Source organism: Arachis hypogaea, chromosome 7 (genome assembly GCF_003086295.3).
Source record: "Arachis hypogaea cultivar Tifrunner chromosome 7, arahy.Tifrunner.gnm2.J5K5, whole genome shotgun sequence".
NCBI classification, from domain to species: Eukaryota; Viridiplantae; Streptophyta; class Magnoliopsida; order Fabales; family Fabaceae; genus Arachis; species Arachis hypogaea.
The window spans coordinates 59,950,852-59,978,697 of record NC_092042.1 but is presented as its reverse complement, the minus strand read 5'-3'; the positions used below and the strand labels follow the sequence as shown (position 1 = coordinate 59,978,697).

The 27,846-nt window shown below is 35.5% G+C and overlaps 1 protein-coding gene across 1 annotated transcript; it reads right to left on the bottom strand.

Moving 5' to 3' along the window:
- Positions 1-18,949: 18,949 nt before the first annotated feature.
- LOC112703193 (protein PHOSPHATE-INDUCED 1) lies at positions 18,950-20,478 on the bottom strand. The gene has a single exon (XM_025754531.3). The coding sequence runs from the start codon at positions 20,068-20,070 to the stop codon at positions 19,123-19,125; it is 948 nt and encodes a 315-aa protein (XP_025610316.1). The 5' UTR covers positions 20,071-20,478; the 3' UTR covers positions 18,950-19,122.
- Between the last annotated feature and the right edge of the window lie 7,368 nt (positions 20,479-27,846).

Sequence of the window (27,846 nt, the reverse complement as noted above, 5' to 3'; positions counted from 1 at the left end):
GGACAGGCATGCATCATATGCATCTATATGTTTATTTAGCATGTTTTGTTTGGAATGCGTAATTGACTGCATAACTACCTACTAATTATTTATCTGCTGTAAATACTTCCTACCTGTGATTTCTTTGTTTGTAATAAATGTGTTTGTAACAACTGGTTTCTGTGGCCGTTGGGAGGTTCGGAGGAGTTAGAAAGGGGAGTTTTAGATATACCGAAGACCCTTAGCTAGTTGCCTATTTTATTTTATAATTTAGGTATGTTTATAAGCTTTAATTATCTATTGAAAGTTATAAGATTGCCTTTGGCTTTTCTAAGACATTATGTGTTAGATATGTGGCACTGTTACCATGATGAGAATCTTCGATTCTCACCCATGTAGATTTTGTGGTTTTCAGATGCAGGACGTGAGGCTCCATGCTGAGGCATACTGAAAGCTTCTGATTTATCATAGATCCTTATCTCTCGGGGTTTTATTTTGTTTATATGTACTTACATAGATACTTATTATCTCCAATGTCTATATATATACTGTATTACTCCTCTTAGAGGTTATTTTGGAGACACATGTTTTATAACTCTGTATTGGGTTTCTTTTGGATTTTCCTATATATATCTGTATGTATACTTATATGCTCGGGCCAGTTACCTTCGCGAACCAAATCTTGAGCTTTGTTATCTGTATTTTGGCTTTCTTCTGTATATATATCCGTGTTAGTTTATCCTCTATCTTGCTTCGTTTATGTTATCACGTTCGGGAGTGTTGTGCTTTTCAATTTAACAATTTTGCTTTACCCTTTTCTTCAAAGGCTCCTAGTTAAAAATTCTTTTTCACTATTATAATTTTACTTTTAGAGTTCGTAATACCTCACCACCTTTGTCTTATGACTTAAGCATAAGACTCTATGTGGTAGGATGTTACATCTTACGTACTTCCATTTTCTGAACCCTAGTTTTCTCTCTGAGTCATGAGCCACTAAACCTCCTTGGTTAAGGTTAGGAGCTTTGTTTATTTCTATGGATTAAGATTATTACTATTCTATTTTAATTTATGTATTAATTCAGTTTCAAGGATTACTTTCGTTCTTCATCTTATGAATCTGGGTATATTAGAACAACCTTTATTCTATATGCATTCTTGTGATTCTTGAAAGTATTATCTCACTTGAATACTATATTAAAAGTAAATTCCCTAATTACTTGGACTTAACAGGATACGTGATATATAATCCTCTTATATTTGGGTAATTAGGGTTTTTGTGGACAATAAAATAGAATTGAACATAACTCTCTAATCTATATTAAGTGACCAAGAAATTGACAGTTGATTAGGTTAGAGGAGACTAAATTACTAAGGAATTAGCGTTTAGTTAATTATAGTTTGCCATGAAATGAATCTTGCATAATTGAAATAGTTGGTAAGAAAACTTAATCCGAAAGAATAAATAACTCCAAAACTTTAACTTCTTTTTCACATATATTTCACACCAATTCCATTGTTTGCATTCTTACTCTCTGGATTTCTGTTTAATGTGAATTACAACTCTCAAAACACCAATTTCTGCTTGCTTGACTAAATAATTCATTCGACTACTATTGCTCAATCCATCAATCTTCGTGGAATCAACCCTCACTCACCTGAGGTATTACTTGGTACGACCCGTTACACTTGTCGATTAGTTTGTGAATTTTGAATTCCGCCACCAGGTTTTTGGTACCGTTACCGAGGATTGAATGTAATTGACAATTAACCGTTGTCTGATTGCTTATATTAGGTGTTTTTAGTTTTTAATTTCTATTTGTTCTATTCCTTAATTTTCAAAAATTGAAGCCTTATTTTAGTTAATTTTTTTCTCAATTTCTGGAATTCAATTTGGTGTCCCCCAGTAATTTTATTTTATTCTTTCGCATTAATTTTCTTTTCATCATCTTCGAATTCAATGTACTATTTTTCTTTGTTGATTTTTGAAATTTTTATTGTTCAGTTTATTTTATTTTATTTCTTTTACAGAGAAAACCTTACAGAAAAATCTCTGCACTCTCACATATAGATTCACACCTTTTCTTTATTTTCTGTTATTTATGAGTAGGAATAGGAACAAAGAACCTCTTGTAGACTTTGATCCTAAAATTGGGAGGACCTTGAGAAGGCATTTACAACAAGCTAGAGCTTATATAGCCAGTGAGAATCTTAGGGATAATTTTGAGAAAGAAGTTGAAAAGTCCACTTTGGAGCTCAACAACAACAACAATACGGTTAATGTCAATGTTGTTAATCCTCCTCCTAATATACCTGCACAACCTAGGAGAATACTTGGCTCTTATACTGCTCCTAGCCCGGAAGGAAATCGTCAATTAGGAATTTTCACAAAATAATCTGGTCGAGGTATAGATCCAAACCGATAGACAACCCTTAATCAAAATTTAATTTGTTTGTCACTTAAGTCAAACCCAATAAAAACTGAGAGTATTTAACCTCGGGTCGTCTCTCAAGGAATTGCATGGAAGTGTGCAAATTATTAGTTATGAGGTAGTATTTTTGGGGTTTTGATGATAAGAAACTAGGAATGTAAATAACAAGAAAGTAAAGCTAACAACTAAGATAATAGAGATGCTAAAAAGCTACTCATAGCAAGGATCAAGAGTCAAGGTTTCCCATCTTGTATCATTGACCACAACATGGTAATTACAAAGGGTTAATTACACTTAATTTTCCTGTAACGTCGGAGGGTGAAGTCAAGTGGACATAGTTGATCCTAAAACCAGCTAACAACCCTAAATTACTAATGATACTGGACATAAATGATATTAAGGCACCTAAGTCCTCAATCTCAAGCCAAGAGTATAAAAATCTACTCTAAAATCTAACCAAGCATTTAATTAAACACTTGGGAGGTATATAAGGAAAGCATGGTAAAATTGCAAGAAATAATAAATTCTATAACTACCCAATGCAAGAAAATGACAATAAACAACTCAGTTAAACAATAAGAAACATGAAAACATAAATTGCATTAATATAAATTAAAATCAACAAGAGTCATGAATATAAGAGCAACAAAATAAAGGAAATAGTAGATAAAACTAAAAGAACAAAGATGTAAGAACAATAAATTGTAAGGAAACTAAATCAAAGCAATAATTAAATTCTAAACCTAAAAGAAATCTATCCTAAATCTACCCTAATTCTAGAGAGAAGAGAGAGTCTCTCTCTCTCTCTCTCTCTCTCTCTCTAGAATATGACCTAAAGCATGTTTCTAAACAAAACCTAATTACTCTCCCCTTTGTTCCTTCATGAATTTGGCATCAAATACTTCAGAAATGAGTTGGATTTTGGCATCTTTGAGCTCAAAAATCGCCCCCAAGCGTGTTGCCTTTAAGTTGATCACGTGCTGATTGTCACGCGTACACGTGGGTCACGCGTACGCGTGGTCTGGCGAATTTCCTTTTTCACGCGTACGCGTGACCTTGTGATGAGCGGATATTTTATATGCTTTTTGACATCATTTTCATATAGTTTTTATAGTTTTTATTTAGTTCTTCTCCTATTTTCGAATTCTTTTTCCATTTGGGAGGCTGGCCATTCGGCCATGCCTAGACCTTTTGTTCTTATGTATTTTCAACGGTGGAGTTTCTACACCTCATAGATTAAGGTGAGGAGCTCTGCTGTTCCTCATGAATTAATTCAAGTACTATTATTTTTCCTTCAATTCACGCCTACTTCTTCTCCAAGATATACTCTTGTACTTAATTCAGTTAAGTCAGACTAAAGGGATGACATATGACAATCACCCACTATCTTCGGTACTCGCTTAGCCAAGATCTGCGTGCCTGACAATCACAAGCGGTCTACATGATATTCAACGTAGTCATTGGACGCCAGCTGGAGTATATTCTCTTGGGTCTCTGATCCATGCATTTGACAAGCATCTCCTGATAACAGAGCATTCAAATCAGTGAGATTAGAACCTTCATGGTATAGGTTAGAAACAATTGGCAGCATTCCTGAGATCCGGAAAGCCTAAACCTTGTCTGTGGTATTCTGAGTAGGATGTGGGAGGGGATGACTGTGACGAGCTTCAAACTCGCGACTGTTGGGCACAGTGACAGTAAAGGATCAATGGATCTTATTCTGACACAAGTGAGAACCGCAGATGATTAGCCCTGCGGTGAGAACCATAGCCGAACCATTTTCACTGAGAGGACAGATGGTAGCCATTGACAACGGTGATCCACCAACGTACAGCTTGCCATGGAAGGAAGGATGCATGATTGGATGAAGGCAATTGGAAAGCAGTAGTTCAGAGGCAACAAAGCATCTCCAAATGCTTATCTGAAATTCCCACCAATGAATTACATAAGTATCACTATGTTATTTTTCGCTTTATTTATCTTTTAATTATCAAACCCTCAAAACCATTTGAATTCGCCTGACTGAGATTTACAAGATGACCATAGCTTGCTTCAAGCCGTCAATCTCCGTGGGATCGACCCTTACTCACGTAAGGTATTACTTGGACGACCCAGTGTACTTGCTGGTTAGTTGTGCGGAGTTGTGAAAAGTGTGATCACAATTTCATGCACCAGAAGGTCTGCCATATTTTCATTTTACATTGTTTTTACTTTCAGTATGAGTTTCTAAACCTCTTAGGTAGAGGAGAGGAGCCCTGCTGAGTCCTATGAATTAATAAAAGTACTACTATTTCTCTTTGATCCATGTTTAATTAATTGTAAGATGTATATTCATACTTCATCGTGGTGAATAGGTTGATCTAACCAATTAGCTCTGTTCATCACATTAAGACGAATGTGCCTGACAAACACCCGTGTCTACTTGGGTCAGAATGCGTCTTTCACCGGACAAGGACGACCAACAGCTTGAATATACATCTCTCAGATGGCTAATCCACGACTTCGTTGGGGACTTCTCAAGGCATCAGTTTAGTCGAATTTTGGGGAGATTAGGATCTCTGTGGTAGTGGCTAGAACCCAAAGACGCAACATTCTCTGATCCGGAAGATCCGACCTTGTCTATGGCATTTTGAGTAGGATCATTAAGGAGAATAGCCTGCAGGAACTTCACCCTCAAGTAGAGATGGATCCACACTATACCTGGGGTTCAGATCCGGAGGAGTATTGGCAGCTGCTCAAACCAGTGTCAATCACATATAGCCTGCCATTGAAGAAATCACTCATAAGCAAAGAGAGCAGTAGTACTGGAGTTAATTCATGATACTTCATCCAACTCCATATACTTAATCCAACAACTTCTGAGTCTGCTTGACTAAGACCTGCAAGACAACCATAACTTGCTTCAAGCCACAATCCTCGTGGGATCGACCCTGACTCGCTCAGGTATTACTTGGATGACCTAGTGCACTTGCTGGTATTGCTGCTGTTGTACGAAATAGTGTGGGTTTTGCATACACGCTCACCACTTTGAATCCACCAAGTCCTTATTTTTCATGAAATCTCCATCTTGCATATTTTTCTTTACCTCTTTGATATTATCCTTGCCTCTTAAACCTGAAATCACTAACAAACATATCAAGGAATCGAGTGGAATCAAAGTGGATTAAATTTAACTAATTAAAAGTCTAAAAAGCATGTTTTCAACCATAAAGCACAATTAGGAAAAATTCACAAAACAATGCTAAATTGGTAAAAAAGTGTGGAAAAAGTTGATAAAATCCACCAAATTAAATAGAATATAAACCATAAAATTGTGGTTTATCAATCTTCCCACACTTAAATATTAGCATGTCCTCATGCTAAATTCAAGAAAGACAAGAAGGGATTACCAATTTTATTCAATACAATCTATCTAAATGCATATAACTATTCTAATTACTACCTATTTATATATAAGTATATATGTTGTTAAAGTAAATCAAATTTCTAAGAAAGCATATATGCATAATCAAGGGCCAAAATAATCATAACAAACCAAATTCACAATTGAATTGAGTTATTCAAAAGAATTTTTAAACTTGCAACATAAGCAATGATCAAAGATGAAAATATAGAATAGAGCAATTGAACCCTCACCCGATGTATATATACATTCTAGTTGCTCAAGTGTTTAGGGTTAATCTACTCAATTCTCCTTTAATCATGCTTTCTAAAGTTTGTTCCTCATCTAACCAATCAACAAATATTTAATGTACATCTGCAAATATCATGAGGACTTTTCAAGGTTGTAATGGGGTTAAGGCTAAATGTAAGGATATATGTATGGCCAAGTAAGCTTGCATTTGAATCTTTGATTAACCTAAGTTCTTACCTAATGCATACACAACTTATACAATTCTAATGTCAAACTTAGCTACCTTTATATATATATACACACTCATGTATAAAATTCAATTCAATCACATATGCATTGATTTTTATTAAATTTCACATTGGGGTAATTTTGTCCCCCTTTTTATTATTTCTTTTTTTTTGTATAATAAACATAATATATACAAAAGACATCAATGCATATGATTCCCATACTATTGCATGAGTGTATACCCAAATTCTTGATATTTCTCCATAGGCATAAAACACATTTTCATCAATCAAAGTTCCTAAATTTTTCCTACAGTTTGTTGACACATACACTCACAATCTTAAACTAACCAAAGATTCAAATAGGACAATTAATTATTTTTCGCTTAAGGGTAGTGATGTGGTAATATAAAGAACAAAAGGGGATTAAAAGACTCAAAGCGACAAACAAAGGTAAATAAAATGGTAGGCAATTGGGTTAAGTGAGCTATAACTATAATGAAGTGATGGCCTCAATCATATAAATGCATAAATATATCCTAAATAATGAACATATAGAATTAAACAAACCAAAGATCGCAATCATAGAGAAGAAACATACAAGAATCAAAATTATGGTTAAATTATTTAACCATACAATTAGGCTCAAAACTTACAGATTATGTGTTCTTAGCTCAAAAACCATATTCTAAATTATATACATCATGCAAGTTTCAATAAAAAATTTCAACCCAATTCAATTTGAATCTTAATCCCATATATAAAAAGGAATTTCTTGAAAATTTTGTCAAATTGACTAACATTTATTATATATATATATATATATATATATATATATATATATATATATATATATATGTGATTGTCAAAAATTAAAAACCCTTAGCTTATTTCCCATTTTCAACCAAATCAATTTCTCATATGTATCGAAATAAACTAAGTTCAATTATGCTCATTTCCAATCACAACTATTCAACTACAATAACCACATATATCTATATACTACCAACATAAAAAACAAATGCAAACTAATTAAAAATCTAAAATATATACAAGCAAAAGTATAAGGTACGATAAGCTAGAGAATATTCAAAACAACAAATATGTACAAAAATCCAAAAGTATGCTAGAATAAAGATGCAAGTGCTGAAAATAAAATAAAATAAAATAAAAGTATCTAGAATGGAATGATTTACCAAAATAACTCCGCCGATGAGAGCGGCCTCCCACACTTAAATATTAGCATCGTCCCTGATGCTCCTGAAATCAAGTTGGGTGAGAAGGGTCATCGCCAACATCTCCACCGTCTGCTCCAGGTGGCTGTGGCTCTGCCGGCTCCTTATGTTGGGCCTCCTTCTCCTTAGACTGGTCGGGTGGAGTGTCGGGCTCAGAAGGAATGTCAATGCTGTTAGAAGTCACAATCCGCCTCAAGTGTGCATAACGTCGCCTATTGATACGTGAGCATTTTATACCCCTTTTTATCAGCATTTTTAGTTGTTTTTAGTAAGATTTTATTTAGTTTTACTTGATTTTAGTGAAAAAATCCTCTTTGGATGATACTTCAAGTTATTTTGGTATTTTTATGATTTTAGGTGAATTTCAGAGCAATTTGGCAGAGATTGGAACAAAAAGGAGAAATGCTTGCAGTACCTCCCCTGGGCTAAACGCCCAACTGGCGTTTAGTGCCAGCAGAGGACCTCAACTTGCACGAGTTTTACTCCCCTTAGGGTATTTCACACCCAAGCTGGCATTTCACACCAAGAGCAGGCCGAAGTCACCCCTTCTTTGGACCTCCAAGTGGATTCAGTACTTATTTGTTTTATTTTAATTTCCTTTTGTAATCTTTATTTATGAACATAATCTTTTTTATTGGGCTAGCATTTATTACTAGGTTAGTATATAAGGAATAAGATGCACCCTTTCTCGAGGGCTCCATCAAGTGTCATTGGATAGAATTGTGTTTTCTCTGTGAGTATGAGCAACTAAACCTCTCTTAGTTAAGGTTAGGTGCTTTGTTTATTTCTACAGATTAGAATTATTATTCTTCTATTTTAATTTATGTTTGATTAAATTCTAAAGATTGTTTTTACTCTTAATCTTATGAACTAGGTGAAACGAGAGTATGACCCTTTTCTACATGAGTTCTTGTGATTCTCGAGAGAGTTATCTCGTTTGAACTACAACTTGAAAACACTCCTCTTAAACGGCTAATTACACAAACTGATGGGGATAAGCAACATCTATTCAGCTGGTTTGGGGTGATTAGGACCTTCGTGGTATAAACTAGTTTTCTGAACTTCACCCTCTAATCTGAGTTAAGTGACCACGAGAGTGGCAGCTGATGAAGGTTAGAGGAGGCTAAATCACTAAGAGATTAGGGTTTAGACACTTATGGTTTGCCATAGAATGAATTATTCATTGTTAAAATAGTTGATAAGATATTTTAATCTGGAAGGATAAACATCTCTGAAGCCTTAATTGTTTTCTCACATTATTTTTACACCAAACTATTTATTGCTTTCTTTATTTTATTGCTTATTGCTTTATACGAATTGCACTCACCAAACTCCCTTTTGATTCACCTGACTAAGTCCAACAAGACAACCATTGCTTACTTAGTCCGACAATGCCCGTGGAATTGACACTCACTCACATGAGATATTACTTGGATGACCCGGTGCACTTGCCGGTTAAGTTATGCGAGTTCACAATTCGCACACCACCTATTGTGACGCTCTAGCTACTCATAAAAAGTCTCATTCCTCATTTTTCACTGGAGTTTCTAATTTCTCTTTCATACTCCGCTCCTCATTAGATTCTCCACATATGACCATGGAAGTGCTTTAAGTGCATGAGTATTGTGAGGCTAAGTTGGTTGCTACTTCGGTCAAGGTAGCCATGGGTTCATCTTGCCTCCTTAGAGCTTCAAGGTGCTCTTACACCATGGTGTGACATTCTCTTAACTTTTGGATATATGAAATGATAGTGTCATTCATTGGGGCTTGGGGTGGATAGGAGGGTTCATTGTTTGGGAGAAAGGGTTCATAATAGGAAGGTGGTTCATCTTGGTAAGGATATGGAGATGGTACTATATATGAGGGTGGTGGTTCTTGGGAGTAATTATGTTGAAATTGTGGTGATTCTATGTATGGTTTATATGGCTCATATGGTGGATAAAGGTTAGGAACATATGAAGGTGTTTGATGGTATGGGACTTGTGAGTATGATGGTTGAGGGATATATTAAGGAGGGGGTTGTTCATAGGTATATGGTGGTGGTTGTTGATAATCACAAGCAGATCCACCATAACCATTGTCTTGGTATGCATCATGGTATGGTTCTTGCTCATAGTACATTGCAGGAGGTTGTTGCCATGAAGTTTGTCCATAAGCTTGGGGCTCCTCCCACCTTTGATTGTCCTATCCTTGATGCATGCTCCCATTGTAATTTCCATTTCCTACAACATAGTTACAACTAAACTCATAGACAATGTGGTGAGAATTCATAGTAGCAAGAAAAAATAAAAATAAATACTAATAAGAATTAAAGAAAACAAACTCCTACAACTAGCAAAAACCAACAAACAAACTAAAAGTCAAGCTATTCACAATATCAACATATGTACAATAACCAATAACAAGGCACACATTTACAAGTCCCCGGCAATGGCGCCAAAAACTTGATGGAGGAAAATTGCTGGTTAGGAATTTTCACAAAATAATTCCGTCCAAGTATAGTTCCAAACCAACAAACAACACTCAATCAAAGTCTAATTTGTCTGTCACTTAATTCAAACCCAATAAAAATTGAGAGTATTTAAAACCTCGGGTCATCTCTCAAGGGAATCACATGGAAGTGTGCATATTATTGGTTATGGGTATATATTTTTGGGTTTTGGGTTTGACGAACAATAAATAAAACCAACAATTAAAAAAAATATAAATGCTAAAAGGATACTCATGGCAAGGATTAAGAGTCAAGGTTTCCTATCTTGTATCATTGACCACAATATGGTAGTTACAAAGAGTTAATTCCACTTAGTTATCCTCTAACAATTGAAGGAAAGTCAAGTGGACATAATTGATCCTAAAACCAATTAACAGCTCTAAATCCCCAATGAAAATAGACATCAATGATATCAAGGGACCTAAGTCCTCAATCACAAGTCAAGAGTAGCAAAATCTACTCTAAAATAAAAGCATGGTAAAATTGTCAGAATATAAAATCTACTACTACCAAATGCAAGAAACTAATAATAACAACTCAAATAAACATCAACAAACATAAAAACATCAAAATTGCATTAAACAAAATGGAAATTAACAATAGTGCATTAACATAAAAAATGACATAAAAAAGGAAAATAACAAGAAATTGCAAGGAAAACTAAATGAAAACAAGAATTAAACCCTAAATCTAAGAGGAATCTAACCTAATCTACCCTAATTCTAGAAAGAAGAGAGAGCTTTTCTCTTTAGAATATAACCTAAAGCATGTTACTAAACTAAACTAATTGCTCTTTTCCTTGTTTCTTCTTGAATTCTGCATCAAATAGCTTCAGAAATGAGTTGGATTGGGCTCTGGAAGCCCAGAATTTGCCCCCAGCATTTTGCTTTAAATGAGGTCACGTGCTGAGTGTCACACGTACGTGTGGGTCACGCATACGCGTCACTTGACAAATTTTGGTCATGCGTATGCCTGGGTCACGCGTACGCCTCGCATGGCAGATTTCTAAAACTTTATTTCTTCATGAATTCTCTACTTTTACATACTTTTTCTTCTTTACTTCAATCCAATCTTTGCCTTCTAAACATAAAGTCACTAAACAAACATATCAAGACATCTAATGGAATTAAAGTGAGTTAAATTTGACAATTTTAAGGCCTAAAAATTATGTTTTTAATCATTAAGCACAATTAGGGAGAATTACCAAAACCATGCTATTTTAGTGAATAAGTGTAGGAAAAGTTGATAAAATTTATTAAATTTAATACAAGATAAACCATAAAATTGTGGTTTATTAGTAACCACCATTATTTTGCCTTTTTGATATTTTCTTTCTAAAAAAAAGCACAAAAGAGAGAGTGGAAGAAGAAAGACTAGTTTCAGGAAAAATATGGCAATGACAATTTTTTAAAACATATTTGAAAACATCTTGATGAAGTATTCATGGACATATTTTTAAGGAAAGTATAAAATTTAAGAAAAATGGTATGCAAAAAAGGTCATAGTTAAAAAAAAACTAAGAGCAAAGGAAGAGTGGCATTCTTATGAATCTCAAAGGAGATTATGCAAAACCAAGCACATTCAAGCAGACACACTCAAGCATAAATTTGAAAAGGAAAAATAAAAAATAAAAAATTGGAGAAAAGAAAATAAAAGGATTTTATGTTTAGAAAATTTATGTTTATACACTTTATTACTTATCTTGTCCTTACCAAGGACTAGTTTCTTATACACATATTGCATTTTTGGCATAGACGAGACAAGTAAGGAAGGATAGCAGTGTATCTAGTCTGTAAATGAGATAAAAAAAACTGTGATTCTTGTAAATATATCTCATTTATGCCAAGAACAAGATACATATACAAGAAACTCGTCCATGATGAAAACAAGATACTTGTTAAAAAAGCCCATATATATAAACTCATCGGTAGGTGAGTTCATTTTTCAAATTTTTAAAATTCTCTCAACTTCCTTTTCTCTGGAGAAATTTTGTTTTCTCTTCTCTTCTTATTGGTTTTAATCCATTGACGAGATGCAAGCATGTGCAGGTGTTGTGGACATCAACCGATTGAATGTGACTACACACATTGCTAGAGCACTCGACCGTGATGTTGGTAATTGAATTAGTTGATTATTTCAATATTATTGTTGTTAGACTGATTTTGTTAGTTTAGGTTACATAATAATGATAAAGATTAGCTTATATATTTGTGTTATTGTTACTAAACTGATTTTGTTAGTTGAGGTTAGACAAGAATGATTTTAAAAAATATGACTGTTAGAATATCTTATTATAACTTTATTCTAATTGGTTTGAATTAGTTAGACCTTTTGTGAGATGATAAATAATTATTAGACAAAAATTATTTGATTTATTTTGAAAAAATCAGCATGGTTTGGTATGATAATTTGTTAGTATTTTTTATTTGTTTTATTTAAAAAGAACCAAAATCATTGGTTAGGATATTTTTATAATATTTTACTTCATATTTATGTTATTTATTTCAAAAAAATCGTAGTTAGTTCATTAGTGGCATTAGTGTTGGTTTTGTTAAATGTCACATGCTTTTGTTACAAAACAAAAGTCTAATAATATGTTTGCTCCTGAAGGTTCTTCATCCTAAGCGGATTCGCCACACCATGGCACTTTCATATATTTTATTGCCATACCTCTAGGAGGCCAAATTTAAGTTTGCGGCAAGGCTCATGGATTTTTGTTTTGAGAATAGCCTAACACTATATTTGTGGAGAGATAGCATCTGGAGACACTCACATTCCACCTATTGTAGGACAAGTGTATCATTACTCTCCAGGATGTGGATATCATCTTGGGTTATGTATAGTTGAAAACCTGGTCCGTGGTTGTTTGAGAGAATTTCAGATGTACCATTAGTGACCAACACGAGATTGAGTGGAAGAACTACCAGGAGCCATGCCATTGTAGTAGCCGAAGGACAAGAAGGAGAACTTTTTAATTAGGATGATGTCGCTCAGAAAGAGGATGTAGCGGATTCCTGCTTATACTTATCATAACACGTCGCAACAGTATATTCGATGCTATATCGTGATACTGATTGGCAGGTACATGATGACAGACAAATCCAACAATCTTGTCCGTATCCACCCTGCTTGCAGACTTTGAGACATGTCGGAGGTGGTCCTCGGGATCAGTAGTCCTTGCTTGGACATATAGATCCCTTAGCACTGTGGCTAATCGGACTATTACGGACATAGTTGGATGCCTCTCTCTGATCATGAGCTGGATATGCCATAGCTGTCCTGCATAGGGACTTGCACTCCTAAACATCCTTACTTTTTTTGTTGGTCGTCAAGTATAGATTTATATTTATGGTTTATTTGAATTTAATTTATAGTTCATAATTTTAATTTTCATTTTTCTAATTCTTTATTTCTAATTGGCTGGGTATCCACAAAAGAATCGGAACCACTTGGAGGGACATCTACTTTGCAGGCACTATGGGTTGGATATGATTCAATTGGATGAGGTATGACATTTATGGTTGCTATCGTTGTTGACTTTAGTAATTTCTTTTGTTCGTAGTTATGTCTAATTACTAATTTGAGTGAGTGTTTGCAGTTTTGATGAAAACTGTATGACCTGTCTGAGTTACAGACGCTGCTTCTAAATTGGATGCATAGTAGAGATAAGGTGTACAATTGGAGGTTAATGGTCCTTATCATGTGCTTCAATTATGTGTACATCCACCAAATAGACAAAGTGAAGAGGCAGTTGGGTTCGGACCGGCCAGTGTCAACTGCTATTGTTACTGTGGATAAGTTTTTAAAGAGCACTAGTAAGGGAGACGATGTGTGGTGGTAGTTGCTCCTTGATGAACTTAGATCGACAGCTATGCAGCTTCACGATGATATTCAGCTTGCATTAAATGCACCCGCACCAATTACATACAGGTCCCTATCACAAATATTTTGTCCTCATCATGGATGAGTTTCTTTTACACATATCTCGTCGTTGCCATAGATAAGATATGTTTGTAAAAATCACAATGTCTTATCAACCAGGTCGGGTCAAATAATCTAAATTTTGACCTTAACCTTGTGGAATAATTTAATTAGGTCAACTTTTTTATTTTTAGAATTGACCAAGTTCATACGAAGTCGGACCAAATTTAACCAAAATTGACTGGATTGGGACTGGATTTTCGGATTAGACTGACCTATAAACACCGAGTTAATACTCAAATTGGCCCCTGAAATTTGACCCCGACTCAATTTAGCCCTCAAGGTTTCAATTGACTAATTGTACCCTGAAATTTTGACCCAAACCTCAAATTGGCCCTTCCGGTATTTTTCGTCACCGAAAAGATGACTTGTCAATTTTGGTTGACACTTGGCACCCTTGCAGTTAGATGACATGGCAAAATTTTTGAAGGCATCAATTTCACCCCTAAAAATTTAAATAAAACCTAGAAGTCTCAATTTTCCCAAATCGCAAGAGTGTCTTCAAGAGTTGAGAAGAATGTTGAGAAGCAGCAGCCAAGGCTCAGGTAGTTCTAGTAGAGCTCATTCGCATGGTGGCTGGGTGAAGAATACAAACCGTGACAGAGGTGACAGAGGTGGAAAGGTTCCGCATTAGTGCGGTTGTGGATTGCGTCCTATTCTTCGGTGGTCTGGGGCGGATTCCAATCTAGAAAGACCATTCTATGGATTCTCTAATTATAATATGAGTTGGTTGAATTGTTGCAAGTTGATTGTGTGTCTTATTTCTCAAATGCTTATTGGTTTTGTAGTTGTTCTTCCTCTCAATTTTTTTTGAATTTTTGGTATTATAGACTACCGGTAAGAGATGGTGCTGCTTTTTTAAATGGGCAAATGTTGAAGAAGAAGAAGCCATAGTCGGCAGAAATAAATGTTCAGTTAGTGAAGACCATTGAAAAATATCTCTGGGATGGAAAATTAGTGCAGTTGAAGCTGAAATTAGAATATTAAAAGTGTGGAATATTATGTTGTCTGTGTTTGTTATTATTTTTGGAATTATGATTGTAGCTTATGGATTAGGTGGGATGAAATATATGTAACTGTGATGTCAGTTATGTGAATGAAGCATTGTTATGTATTTAATGACAAAATAGAAATGGAATTTTATGTTCTCTTGGTAATGATATATCTTGTAAAAATTCTTTAAAACTGAGATTATACAAAAGAGGAGGTATAACTTATGACCAAATAAATATCATAAGAGCATAGTTTGATTAAATTGGTCAAGCTTTTATGAGTCTCTATATGAAGACAAGATCAAGAGCTGGCTTTGATAATTATATATGTAGTATGCACTTCCATTAGTGACAATAGAAAATCTAATAGAACCTTTTGTGGTTCTTGCACTTGACAGAGGACCCACAAATAAGTAATTCATTAAGTAATTCATAGTCATTAATCATTGTCAATATCACAGCATTAGCAATAGCAGTATCTGTATCATACTTCAAATATCCTAGATAACATAGTTTCAAATATCCTAAACCAAAACAGATTACTCTATATAACACAGTAACAAAATATCAAAAGATCATAGTTTGATCAAATTCTCTCTACAAAATATGTTCTACACAACTTCCAGTCAACATTGCAAATTGTTTTCTATTTTGTTGTTGGTGGTTTGAAGCCCGAGGTAAGGATGAATGTCATAAACTCTGCCAAGTGTGCAGCTGTCCCAGAACTTGCTCCTTGCATTGGGTCCATATTGAAAGTTTTTTCCTCTTAGATTGCAGCTTGTCAGGCCTTGTGACCTGTTGTGTAGGTGGAGGTGGGTCTGATGGAGGGACCTAGTGAAATTGTTAACAAAATTAATGACCAATACAACCCAATAAAAACCAATCAATATATTATCAAGTATCAATCAATTGGATCTACCTAACATTTACTCATGTATTATAAATCAATACAAACCAGTAACAGTTAATCAAATATTAGAAACCAATCACTACTTGTTCCTGATTTTCTAGTTGTAAGTAGGTGGATTGGGTGAGATCAATCTCTGAAGTATTTGCATCATCAACAGCTTGCCCTGGTGCTAATGGAGCATTTTCATTAATCTCAGCAGTTTGGGTGTTAGTAGTAGCAGCATTTGCTGGATCTTTAGTCTCTCCAGCCTTAGAACCTTTTTCTTTTGCAACAACAGCTGCTGCTACATTAACAAGGGCACTAGCAAGGTCATCAGCTTTCCTATGAGTGCAACTTCTCTTTGTATGCCCTCTCGTACCACAGTAAGTACATGTGAATTCTTGGTATTTCCTCTTCAACTTGGTTTCAGTTTTTGACTTCTTAACACTAGATGGTTCTTCATCATCATCCTTCCATCTTTTTTGGGTTCGGCCTAGCTTTCGCTTCATTTTAGGTGCATGAGGCCTATTTTGGTCACTTCTCTCCCAAAGATCTTGTCTTGGTATTGGATTGAGAGAGTGCTTGTAGGTATCTCTATAGGCTTCCATGGTCAGTCAATGATGACAAAAATTCTCAGAATTTCGATTTATCTTGGAGATGGTTGCACATGCATGGACACACGGCATGGCTACGAAGACAGTGTGGTTAAACATTATCCAACAATACATTTAAATAGAGACCAATCACCAGAGACAAATAAAATAGTTAAACAAATAACAACACTTAAATAAATACAAATCAGTCACTATCTAATCTAAACTATTTTTAATCAAATGATACAAACAAATAGAAATAAGCAATTATTGGCTACCTCAGTATCTATTATTTGCCAAAACCTACAGGTGCATACGCTCTTTCTCAAGTCAACAGCCATGTTGGTAGGCCAACCGTGGATCTCAAATCTTTGATACTCTTCATCTGCACTCCAAATCGATATCTATTTTTGAGATTCTTTTCAAATTTTCTGCAATCTATTATGTTGGATTGGTAGGAACTTACCAACATGGTAGGATAACTTAACCTTATTTTTTGCAATGGACCGCATCGCAAACATCCGAACCTCCTCTAACAAGGTAATTATTGGCTTAGCTCTGTATTCCTTGATCCTCGAGTTAAAAACATCGCAGGCATTGTTACAAATATTATCAATTTTTTGATCGTGTCGGAAATATGCTCTAGTCCATACTTCTCTCGGCCACTTATCCAAATATGGCCAAGCTGCCTCGTTGAGTCTCTTTAACCGATCCATCTTCTGATCAAAATCATGGCGAGTTGTTTTCCTAACACACTCCCATAATAGTCCTCTGTACTCCTATTCTTTCCATTGTTTGTTAAAATTCTTCCATAAATGCCAGACATAGAATTGATGGTGTACATTGGGCATGAGCTCCTTTACTACTGAAGCCAAACCCTGAACCAGTAACACATGAAATTTCAATTATTGTGCCTCAAACAGACCCCCAAAAAAATATTAAATGACCTCAAACAGACCCCAAATATATTAAGTGACCTCAAACAGACCCCCAAATATATTAAGTAACCTCAAACACACCCTCGCAACGAATACATTTACTAATGACAGTCCTCACAGCAAGAATGAATTGATTATACAAATACATTTACTAATCATAGTCCTCACAGCAAGTATGAATTGATTATACAAATACATTTTTAACAAGTGCCGTGCTAAAATACTCATACAGAAAATTTAAGGAAAGGGTTCTTGAGAAATAAAATAGACTCTACTTTAATAATTAAGTCATTTCTTTCCTCAAAGATTCCAACTAGTAATCACACCCTTAAAATTCATGTATAAAAGTAAGATTTTTTTTATCAAAATTATATTCTTGTTATGATCATTACATAATGTAATACTCCCTTTCCACTATATCAGTACTCTTGTAAATAATAGTACAAAAAAAACAAGGAAACACATGAAAACAAAATTGTCAGGTGTGTTCATTAGTCGAGGGACGGGAATTCAAGGATCCCATTTTAATATATAAATGGACTGAAATATTGAATATGATCATCAACGACACCTCCAAGCCATAGTACTAATGTCAATGTTTAAGGAAAACCAAGAAGTTTAGTTCATTATTATCACTTAATTTCAGATGTATAATAAAACACTCATGGTGGTCATTGATGCAGACAATGTTCAACACAAAAAATTCTTTATTTTTACAAGAAAATTACCCAGTCAATTAAATTAAAATGGGATATGAATGAGTAAAATTGTTATTTTAAAATGGAATATGAAGAATCAAAGACTGCTCAAATAGACAAAGAACTGAACGATTCAGTTGATCACAGTCACACACATGTAAAAAAATTAAACCCTAACAAACAAAAACTCTATCATCATCAACAACCATAATCAACCACATTCTCCCAAAGTTTCACTGATGAAGTAGACTGAAAAAATGAAAAACAACCCACAACCAACATGTTGAGAAAAACAGAGCATGGTAGTGGAGAGTAGCATTTTTGGTACTAACCTGTTTTCCAAAAAATGACTCGCATGTAATTAATCTTTACAATGGGGAGCGAAACAAGTAAGAAAAGTTTCAAATCTCCATTACTGCAACACCCATGGAGCTTCTCTGACGAGAACGTACACGACGGGAAGAGAAGGAAGAGAAATGGTCAATTGGGTTTTACTTTTGAAGTGGTTAATGTTTGAATTTCATTTAACCCCTTTTCTCATGTCAACGAACGGCGTCGTTTTGAGACTACCAGGTGTCGTTTAAAATTGCTAGGTCAGCTTTCCGGTGACGGAAAACGATATAAGGGCCAATTTGAGGCGCGGATCAAAACTGCAAGATACAATTAGAGTCAATTGAAACCTTGAGGGCTAAATTGAGTTGGGAGTCAAATTTCAAAGGCCAATTTGAGTATTAACTCTATAAACACCCTCTAAATTTGCTGTCAAACCGACACACATCTTATTTTAATTAGTTGATTTTCATATTTAAATTCTCAATTTGTCTAAAAATGAATAAATATTAAATAAATGGATAAGAGGAAAGTTAAATCGAATCAATAATGGAGCTCAATTTCATAATTTTAAGTTATATATAACAAAAAAGAATGAACAAATCAAAGAATGAATATCGCGTGTGCCTATTGTAATAGTGGAAATATTTGACGTCGTGGAAAGCACGATGCTGGCTCGTAAGCTGCAGTTTCAATTCATTGGTGTCTAGACAAGTGTCGAACAAGCTTGGGTTTTGGGATCCATCAGAGCAGGCAAGAGGTACTTCCTACCATTGACGCCATTGGCATTGAAGCTAGCACCAGTTGTGGGGTCCACCAAGAGGTTCCCAGCAGAGCCGGGATACGCACCTTTACCATAGACGCCGGCGCAAGCGGAAGCTGCTTCTAGAGGCGCCTCCTTGAGCCCTTGGAAGTACCCACTCCCGAACGGGTTGGTTGCAGTGCCAACTAAGAGGCTCGCCACGTTGATAACCATGCCGTCCAAGCCCACATCGTTGTTGGGCGCCACAAGTGGTGGGCTCTGTGGGCCGTAAATAGGTTGGTGGAAGGGCCACGCGCATTGCCCAGGGCATTGTGTCTCCGAGTTGCCAACCCAAATGTATGCGAACTTGTACCTCTTTCCGTTCACGCGCGCCCCGTTAGAGGAACCGTGGGTCCCGCACCTGCTTGAACAGAACCCCTCCACTGCCACGTCAGCAGCTGTTAGCACCACGTTGATTGCGTTGCTGTGGGGTCCCTTTGATGCAAGCTTCACGATTTGGTTTGTGGTGAGTGACTTGCCCAGAGAGTAGTTCTCGTCCAGGATTTGGGTGCCTAGTGAAATGCCAAGCTTCTTGTTGGTGCTGCTATAGTATTTCTCGGTGGATTTCCACCACGTGGAAACGGACGGTGATTTTGGTGTTCTGGAAGTGGAAGAGGAAGAGAGGGAGGTGATTAAGTCTGAGATTATGGCTCTTTGTGATGGTTTGAATTTTCCGTACCAAATGAGGTTTATTGAGATCTTGCCATTCAATAGAGGGCCCTTGTGGTATTGGAACTTTAGCAGCTGATTTGATGAAGTCTCGGAGAGTGTTCTAGCTGCTGAGGTCAAATGGAGAAGGGAAATTGCGAGAAACAATGTAGCGAGAATTCTTGAGGACCCAAGAGAGGCCATTTTGCGGGAGGCTTTTCTGTGGAATGTTAGGTGAGAATGAAGTGAGTCAGTGAGATGTTTGTTTGTAAAATGGAGTGATAATGGAGAAAACTATTGTTGGATGATGGGTATATATAGTGAGTAGGATGGGGAGGGAGCGCGTCGTAGTAAAGTCAAAACAATGGGAGTTGATAATGAGTTAAATGAGGGGGCGGGTTAAGTGGTAGAGGGTTCCACTGCTGTTGCCAGCCAGGTTGATAGCGTGTGTGTTCTAATATAATAAATAAAGAGGAAAATTCAGTGGGTTCGTGCGGCGCTAGAATGGATCAAGTTAGGGCTGAATTTATTAATTGGTTTTTATGGTGGCCATGCTGTCATGAGTAATTGAGTAGTAAGGAACTAAGGATACAGGGCATGGCCAGCTAAGGGGTGCATAGATATGGACAACGAATGAACAAGCATTGCACAGGGCAGGTACGGGAGGGGTTGGACAAGAAGACAAAATTCTTTTCCGTTTGAAGAAGGGCAACCCCTTTTTTCCCTCAAGCTGTCACGGGAGAAGACAAATTATTATTATTATTATTATTATTACTATTTGAAAATATGTTTAAAAATTAATTTATCCAACCTGGATCGTAGAAGAATTTCAATGGATCATATTTGATGTACAAAATGTCAAAACAAAAGCACTCATTATTTTAAACGAATAGTAACTAATGCAAATGCGATGTGCTTGCACGAACTTAATAAAAGTATGAGTGTTCATATAAGATTCTAAAAGGGAGATTTTATGGTGCTTACCCAAAAAATTAACATAATATGTTGTTTTTATGTGTCAATTGTTAAGGATCATTGGAGGTTATTTTTTTTAAATGAAAAAAAAAGAAAGATTAAATTAAAGTAATATAATAAAAATTTTATTATAATAATTTATTATAATAATAAAAATTTTGAAAAATTTTTTAAATAAATAAATTAAATATTTTATTTATCAAAATATATTATCATAAAAATATTTATTAATTAATGTAATATTATTTATTCTATTTATATTAAAAACAAGTTGTATATACATATATTTTGTTTACATTATAAATAAAATAATATAAACAAAATATTAAAAAAAGTCTATTAATATCTGAAATAATAATAATAAGTATAAAATAATAACTATTTGATATTTTTTATTATAAAATTTTTAAAACATAAAACTTAGATTATGTAATAAAAAAATCAAAAATATTTATTATTTTAAGAAAAAATTTATGTTTTAACAATTTTTTAAGTTTTATATTTTAACAATTTTATAATAAGAATATCAAATATTTATTATTTTAATTAATTTTATACTTATTATTATTATTTCAAAAATTAATAGATTTTTTAATATTTTTTTATATTATTTTATTTATTTTATTTATAGTATAAATAAAATATATATATATACATCTTGTTTTTAATATAAATGGAATAAATAATATTATATTAATTAATAAATATTTTTATAATAATATATTTTGATAAATAAAATATTTAATTTATTTATTTAAAAATTTTTTCAAAATTTTTATTATTATAATAAACTATTATAATAAAATTTTATTATATTACTTTAATTTGATCTTTCTTTCCCCTTTTTCATTTAAAAAAAAAGCCTCCAATAATCTTCAACAATTAACAAATAAAGACAACATATTATATTAATTTTTTGGGTTAGCACCATAAAATCTCCCTTAAAATAAATCTTATAATCACATACGTTAAATAATTTAGGTAATGACATATCACTCCTACTTTTATAATATCACTCTATACATAATGTTTTATATTGTATATTGGTATAAATTTATTAAAAAAGTGAAATTATCAAAATAAAAATAATAACAATTTTTTATATTTTATTTGCACTAGGTGTCTGATATTTTTTGGATATAAAAATACGTATTTATACTTTATAATTTTTTTATTATACTAGTGTAAACAAATTTGATTATTCATTTATAACAAATTTGATTATTCTATTATAAAAAAATTTGATTATTATGTTGATAAATTATTTAATTAGAAAAGATATGTCAATCAATATATATAAATATATGCTCATATATAATAGCTAATTTAATTATGGGCTTTCAATATGTACAAAATATTTTTATTTTTATTAATAGTCGGACACAATACTAAAAAATTTACACAACAACTAGAGTTAAATGCTTTTTTCGTCTCTAAGACTTTAGGCAAAAATTAAAATTGTCCCTAAACATTTTTTTATTAAATTTATCCTCAAAGGTTAAAAATTGCTTTAAAATCATCCTTCCCTATCCCAATTTTATTTTTTTGGACAAAATTATTCTTGAAAAAAATAAAATTAAAAAAATCTCTTCCATCCAAAACTACACTCGAAATCCCAAATTTCCAATATTCCTTATCACTTCCACAATCACAGCATACATTTCTAACATTTCCAACAATAATTCACCGTTCCTGACACTACTGAGGGGATTCCGTTCACGCTGAACCAGTTATAATAATCGAATTGTGCAAAGCTTTCTCCTTCTCTTTTCAATGCTCCATCCTCTATCAATCAAAAGCTAAACTTCATGTTTTCTCAACACTATAATCATTGTTATTGTTGTCTGAATCTAACAGGTGATTGGTGTTGTGATGGATTCAAATCGATGTATGAAGAATTGAGATTGGTGTTAGAGAGAAATAGAAATTTTTTTAAAAGGATTATAATTATTATTTTATCAGGATAAATTTATCAAATTAAAATGTTATATTTATAACGCTTAAGACAATTTTGAGAATAAAAGAAAACGATAGAGGCAATTTGAATTTTTGTTTAAGAACTTAAAAACGAAAAAAGTAGTTAATTCTAACAACTATTATTCTAGAGTAAACAAATCTAAAACTCTCGTCACATTATGACCTACAAGTAATGAGAAAGATAAATTAGTCAAAATTAAAAGCATAACAACCACAAGCTAAAAGAATGACCAAATTAATTTAAACCACCATTAGGATTACATTTAAACGTAATCATTTTAACCGTAGATTTAATTGTATCTTTATAATTGTTATCAAATTATGTTCTAAACGTTTACATTTTTATTATACTAGACTTTTTATATTATAATTAAATTGTTTTCTAACGGTATATTCAAAGTTTTTTTGAATAGTAAAATTCAACTACTATTATTTACTACAAAAAATTATCAATATAAGGAACGATTTAACAATCTTTTTTTTTTAAATCGATCACTAAATCTTTAACAACTGATTCTGGTAGTTGCTAAATTCTTAGTCGCTAAATTTAAAATAGCGACTGAAGTTGGTTGTTAATTATTAGTAACTGATTTTTAGCGTCTGATTTTCAACCAAGGCCACTAAACCCTTGACAAAAAATTAGTTGCTAAGTGGTGACTAAATTTTGGGTTTTTTATTTAAATAAATTATTTGCTCTCCTATTTTACGTGAATCCCCTAAATGGTTTTCTTGAACGTGAATCCCCTAAACCATATAATATATAAATCGTCTTAGGCTAGTGTGTGTTATTTAATATGTAAAACATTGTACCCTGGAACGATTTATGCATGAATTGTATAGATGAATAAAGCATAAATCGTCCCACCCTAGTGTGTTTTGCAAGTCACACATAAATCGTCCTAGCCTAGTATGAGTTATGTATTTTCAGCTAAAACACGTTACCCTGCCACGATTTATGTGCATCTTTGTAAACCTCAACCCCCTAGCACGATTTACGTGCAAATCCCTAACCCCCACCAACCTAGCACGATTTATGTGCAAATCTTTATCCCTTAATATCGTAGAACGAATTATGTGTTATATAACGAAACGGCAAATGTGTTTAATAACAACATAACAACATCGAAACCACAACAGTACTAAATAACAACATAACATAACAACATAACAATATCGAAACCACAACAGTACTAAATAACAACATAACATCAACTACAGTGAGAAGCCCTACATGAACACCATAACAACAACATAGCAATACCCTACTAGCTAACACATATGTGACCCGGTGCCACACTTGGCTGGCTTGATGATGCGCTTCCTCCTCTGAGTGACCGGTATATATGATTCAGGTGGATGAACCTCCATACCAGAAGCACGCTCGGTCTCGTCAGGTAACTGTGTGTGTCTATCCCTGCACGGCAGATGCCGGAGTACCACCCATGGCAAACGGACCTCCCTGATAAGTAGTCGGTGATTCATTCAGATCGACGTTAAGATCCACTGCCCCTCCCTCAAACTGAGGCCTATAATCACCATCTGTGCTGGCAAACTCCCCTATCTCAGCAAAAAAATCACTCCCCGCACCAAATACCTGCTCCATCTAGTTCGGACTGTAGAAGTCAGCGAACAAGGTCGTGGTCTCAACCCCCTCCGAAACCCCCACCTTCGAACCCACTAGGCAGCGAACCACAACCCCATCTAGACCCACGTGCACCACCCCCCCGACTAGACCCTCCAGCTGCCCAACTCCCCCAGCTAGATCCAGCTGCACCCCTCCCCGGCCAGACCCTCCAGCACCACCCCCCCAACCAGATCCCGAACCACCACCCCGACCAGAGCCTCCAGACTGATTGCCCCAGCCAGAGGGACCTGCACCACCCCCTCCACCAGACCATCCAGCACCACCCCCCCAACCCCAGCCGGATCCCCCACCGCCGTGTCTCCAGCCAGCCTGATGACTCTGGCTCCCCCAATGGTCTTCATCACCACCCTGTGTCTCATCCAACTCCAAGGCATCGTCGCCCCTCTGGCGCAGTGGCTGGCTATATCGCGTTCTAACCCGCTCACGCGTAGCCCTCCTACGGTTGTCTGGGAAGTTTGGTCCCTGCTGTCTAGCGGGCACAACGATATTACCTCGAACTGGAGCATCTGCAGGGACCCCGGCCTGGCGAGGGTCAACTAAATTCCGGTCATGCGACAGAAATCTACGGGCTACCCTGTACCACCAATTAAGATACTCAACCGATGGTCTCGGATCTGGTACCAATTGAAACGTCAACACGCTCTGATGCCTCTGATCCCAACACTCATGCCATGTGGCAAAGACCTCAGGAAACCAGCGGGTGGGTCCCCTCCCATCCTTCGATAACAGAAAATTAATGTTGATTGCTGGTTCAGGTATGTGCTGAACTCCTCCTAGCTGGGACAGGACTCGGTCAACCTGGTGCCACTCGATGGAGGAAAAGTAAATCAATGCAGTTGTCGACTTCCATAAATGCGTGTGCTCAGGTCTAAGGATATCAGGATGAACAACTTGAATAACCTCTAGTGCCGAGTATGGCATCCAAATAAACTGCAACATGTACAATCGTTATGTCAGAAGATACTAGGTGATGCATACACTTAACCGCCTAAAACGTGAAACTTTAACAAATATCATGGGAGATTATGCTTACATCATCTACTCTCAACCTGTCCAATCTGTGTCGGGTAGCAATGACCCGAGGGCCCTTCTCATCTGATGACGGCATGTATCTACCCCACCTGCAATATTCAACAGCACCATTAGAGATAGGGTAAAAGAGATTCAATCATTAATAATATACGTTATGTTTGGAGCTAAATTATATCACACTAAATAATAAGCATTATACTCACCTGGATGCAAGCGGCCAGAGAATAACATCAAACCATCTCGGCCTGAATGTGGGGAACCTCCAGAATATCCAGGACTGCAGCAATGATAGTGGCCCAGCTAAGTTTTTCACATTCCGATTGGCAACTCTGCAGAGACACCTATATAACCAAGATAACGTCGCCGAACCCCAGCTATACTTTCCGAGTCCGTCGAGATCCGCAACATACGGGAGCCAGCGTAAGTGCACTCTGGCCCCAGACTTGTCGCCAAAAAGCATCGTCGACAACAACATCATGATGTACCCACGAGCATAGACCTGTACCGTGGGCTCTGTAGCATCATTCGGCATGTCTCTGAACCTGTTTTGGAACCACCCATATGACATGGTGAACTCATCAATACAGTTCTCAGGAGGAAGTTCACCGAACAACTCTTCAAACCACTGCCACGCAGGCTTACCACCTTCCATCAACTTCTCAAAGTCACTAAGACAACCACTAACTGGAAATCCATCAACAGGGAGGCCGAACTGATATGCCACATCCTGTAAAGTGACAGTGCACTCCCCAAATGGCATATGAAAAGTATGTGTTTCAGGACGCCATCGCTCAACAAAGGCACTAATCAGTGGCTCATCCAGCTTAAACCAATAATCATTTAGCCTAGCAACATGCAGCAATCCGGCGCTATCTAAGTAAGGCATAATACGGTCATGCAATATCATCTTTTGTTGCCTGCGGATAGTCCGTACACACCGGGTTGGCTGATAACAGAATAACAAGCACAGTTACAACTCAACATCATACAACAGCCAAAAATATATTTTCCGATATCAACCTCACTCCTAAACCAAACATGGCCCTAACCTATCCTAAACATGTTAACCTTAAAATGAATCACATTCTTATAACTAAACACATCAACGACATTGACTATATCAGTTGTAAACCAAACTAATTACTAACCTCTTCGTCGATATAACCTGCCACGTGCGCGATGCCGGTCAATCGGTACATGTCGTTCCTCGCCATATTGCACCGCCACACAAAGCCACCAAATCAGCCTCCTACCGCCACCAACACAACCTTCGGAAGCCGCCGTCGACGCCGTCCACCGGAGGCCACCTCCTCCGACGCCTTAGAAATCCTCCAAAACCGCCGCCCACTACCCTTCCTTGAATTTTTTCACGTTGCTCTCCTCCCCTCCACTCCCCTCCTCGCCGCTAATGGAGTCTCTCACAAATGAGACTTTACTCGTGGGAGGTAAGTAGGGTTTGGGTCTTAACGCATAAATCGTTGAAGGCTGCTGAGGGGTATCTATGCACGTAAATCGTGCTAGGTTGGTGGGGGTTAGGGATTTGCACGTAAATCGTGCTAGGGGGTTGAGGTTTACAAAGATGCACATAAATTGTGGCAGGGTAACGTGTTTTAGCTGAAAATACATAACTCATACTAGGCTAGGACGATTTATGTGTGACTTGCAAAACACACTAGGGTGGGACGATTTATGCTTTATTCACCTATGCAATTCATGCATAAATCGTTCCAGGGTACAATGTTTTACATATTAAATAACACACACCAGTCTAGGACGATTTATATATTATATGGTTTAGGGGATTCACGTTCAAGAAAACCATTTAGGGGATTCACGTAAAATAGAAGAGCAAATAATTTATTTAAATAAAAAACCCCTAAATTTTCCATCGCTAAATCGGGTGTTGAGGAAATAAATCGCTAAATAACGACCGGTTGCAAAATCAGTCGCTAATTAGGGACTAATTTTCTATTGCTAAATTAGCGGAAAAAAATAATAACTAGACTTTTGGTGGCTAAATCTATCACTGATCCTAATTTTTTAATTATAATTTTTTTTTACTAAATTTTACATATATTATTCTTAAATCCTGATTTTTATATATAATATTCAAAAAAAAATATTCTACTACAAAAGGATGTTTGACCACATATAAAAAAACGACTGGAACTTACTACAAAAGATTGGTACATTGTGATTTATAAAGCCCATCATTCAATAACAATATTTTAAACTCCCAAACTAAATATTCTACTAAGAAGAAAAAAAAGACTAAATAGTCTAACCATTTTCTATTGAGGGGCACCAAAATAAATTGAACACATCAACCATAACATCATAATTTTCTTCAT

Bases quoted from the DNA above. Each gene is read 5' to 3' on its own strand.
- LOC112703193 (XM_025754531.3), bottom strand. From the start codon at position 20,070: ATGGCCTCTCTTGGGTCCTCAAGAATTCTCGCTACATTGTTTCTCGCA.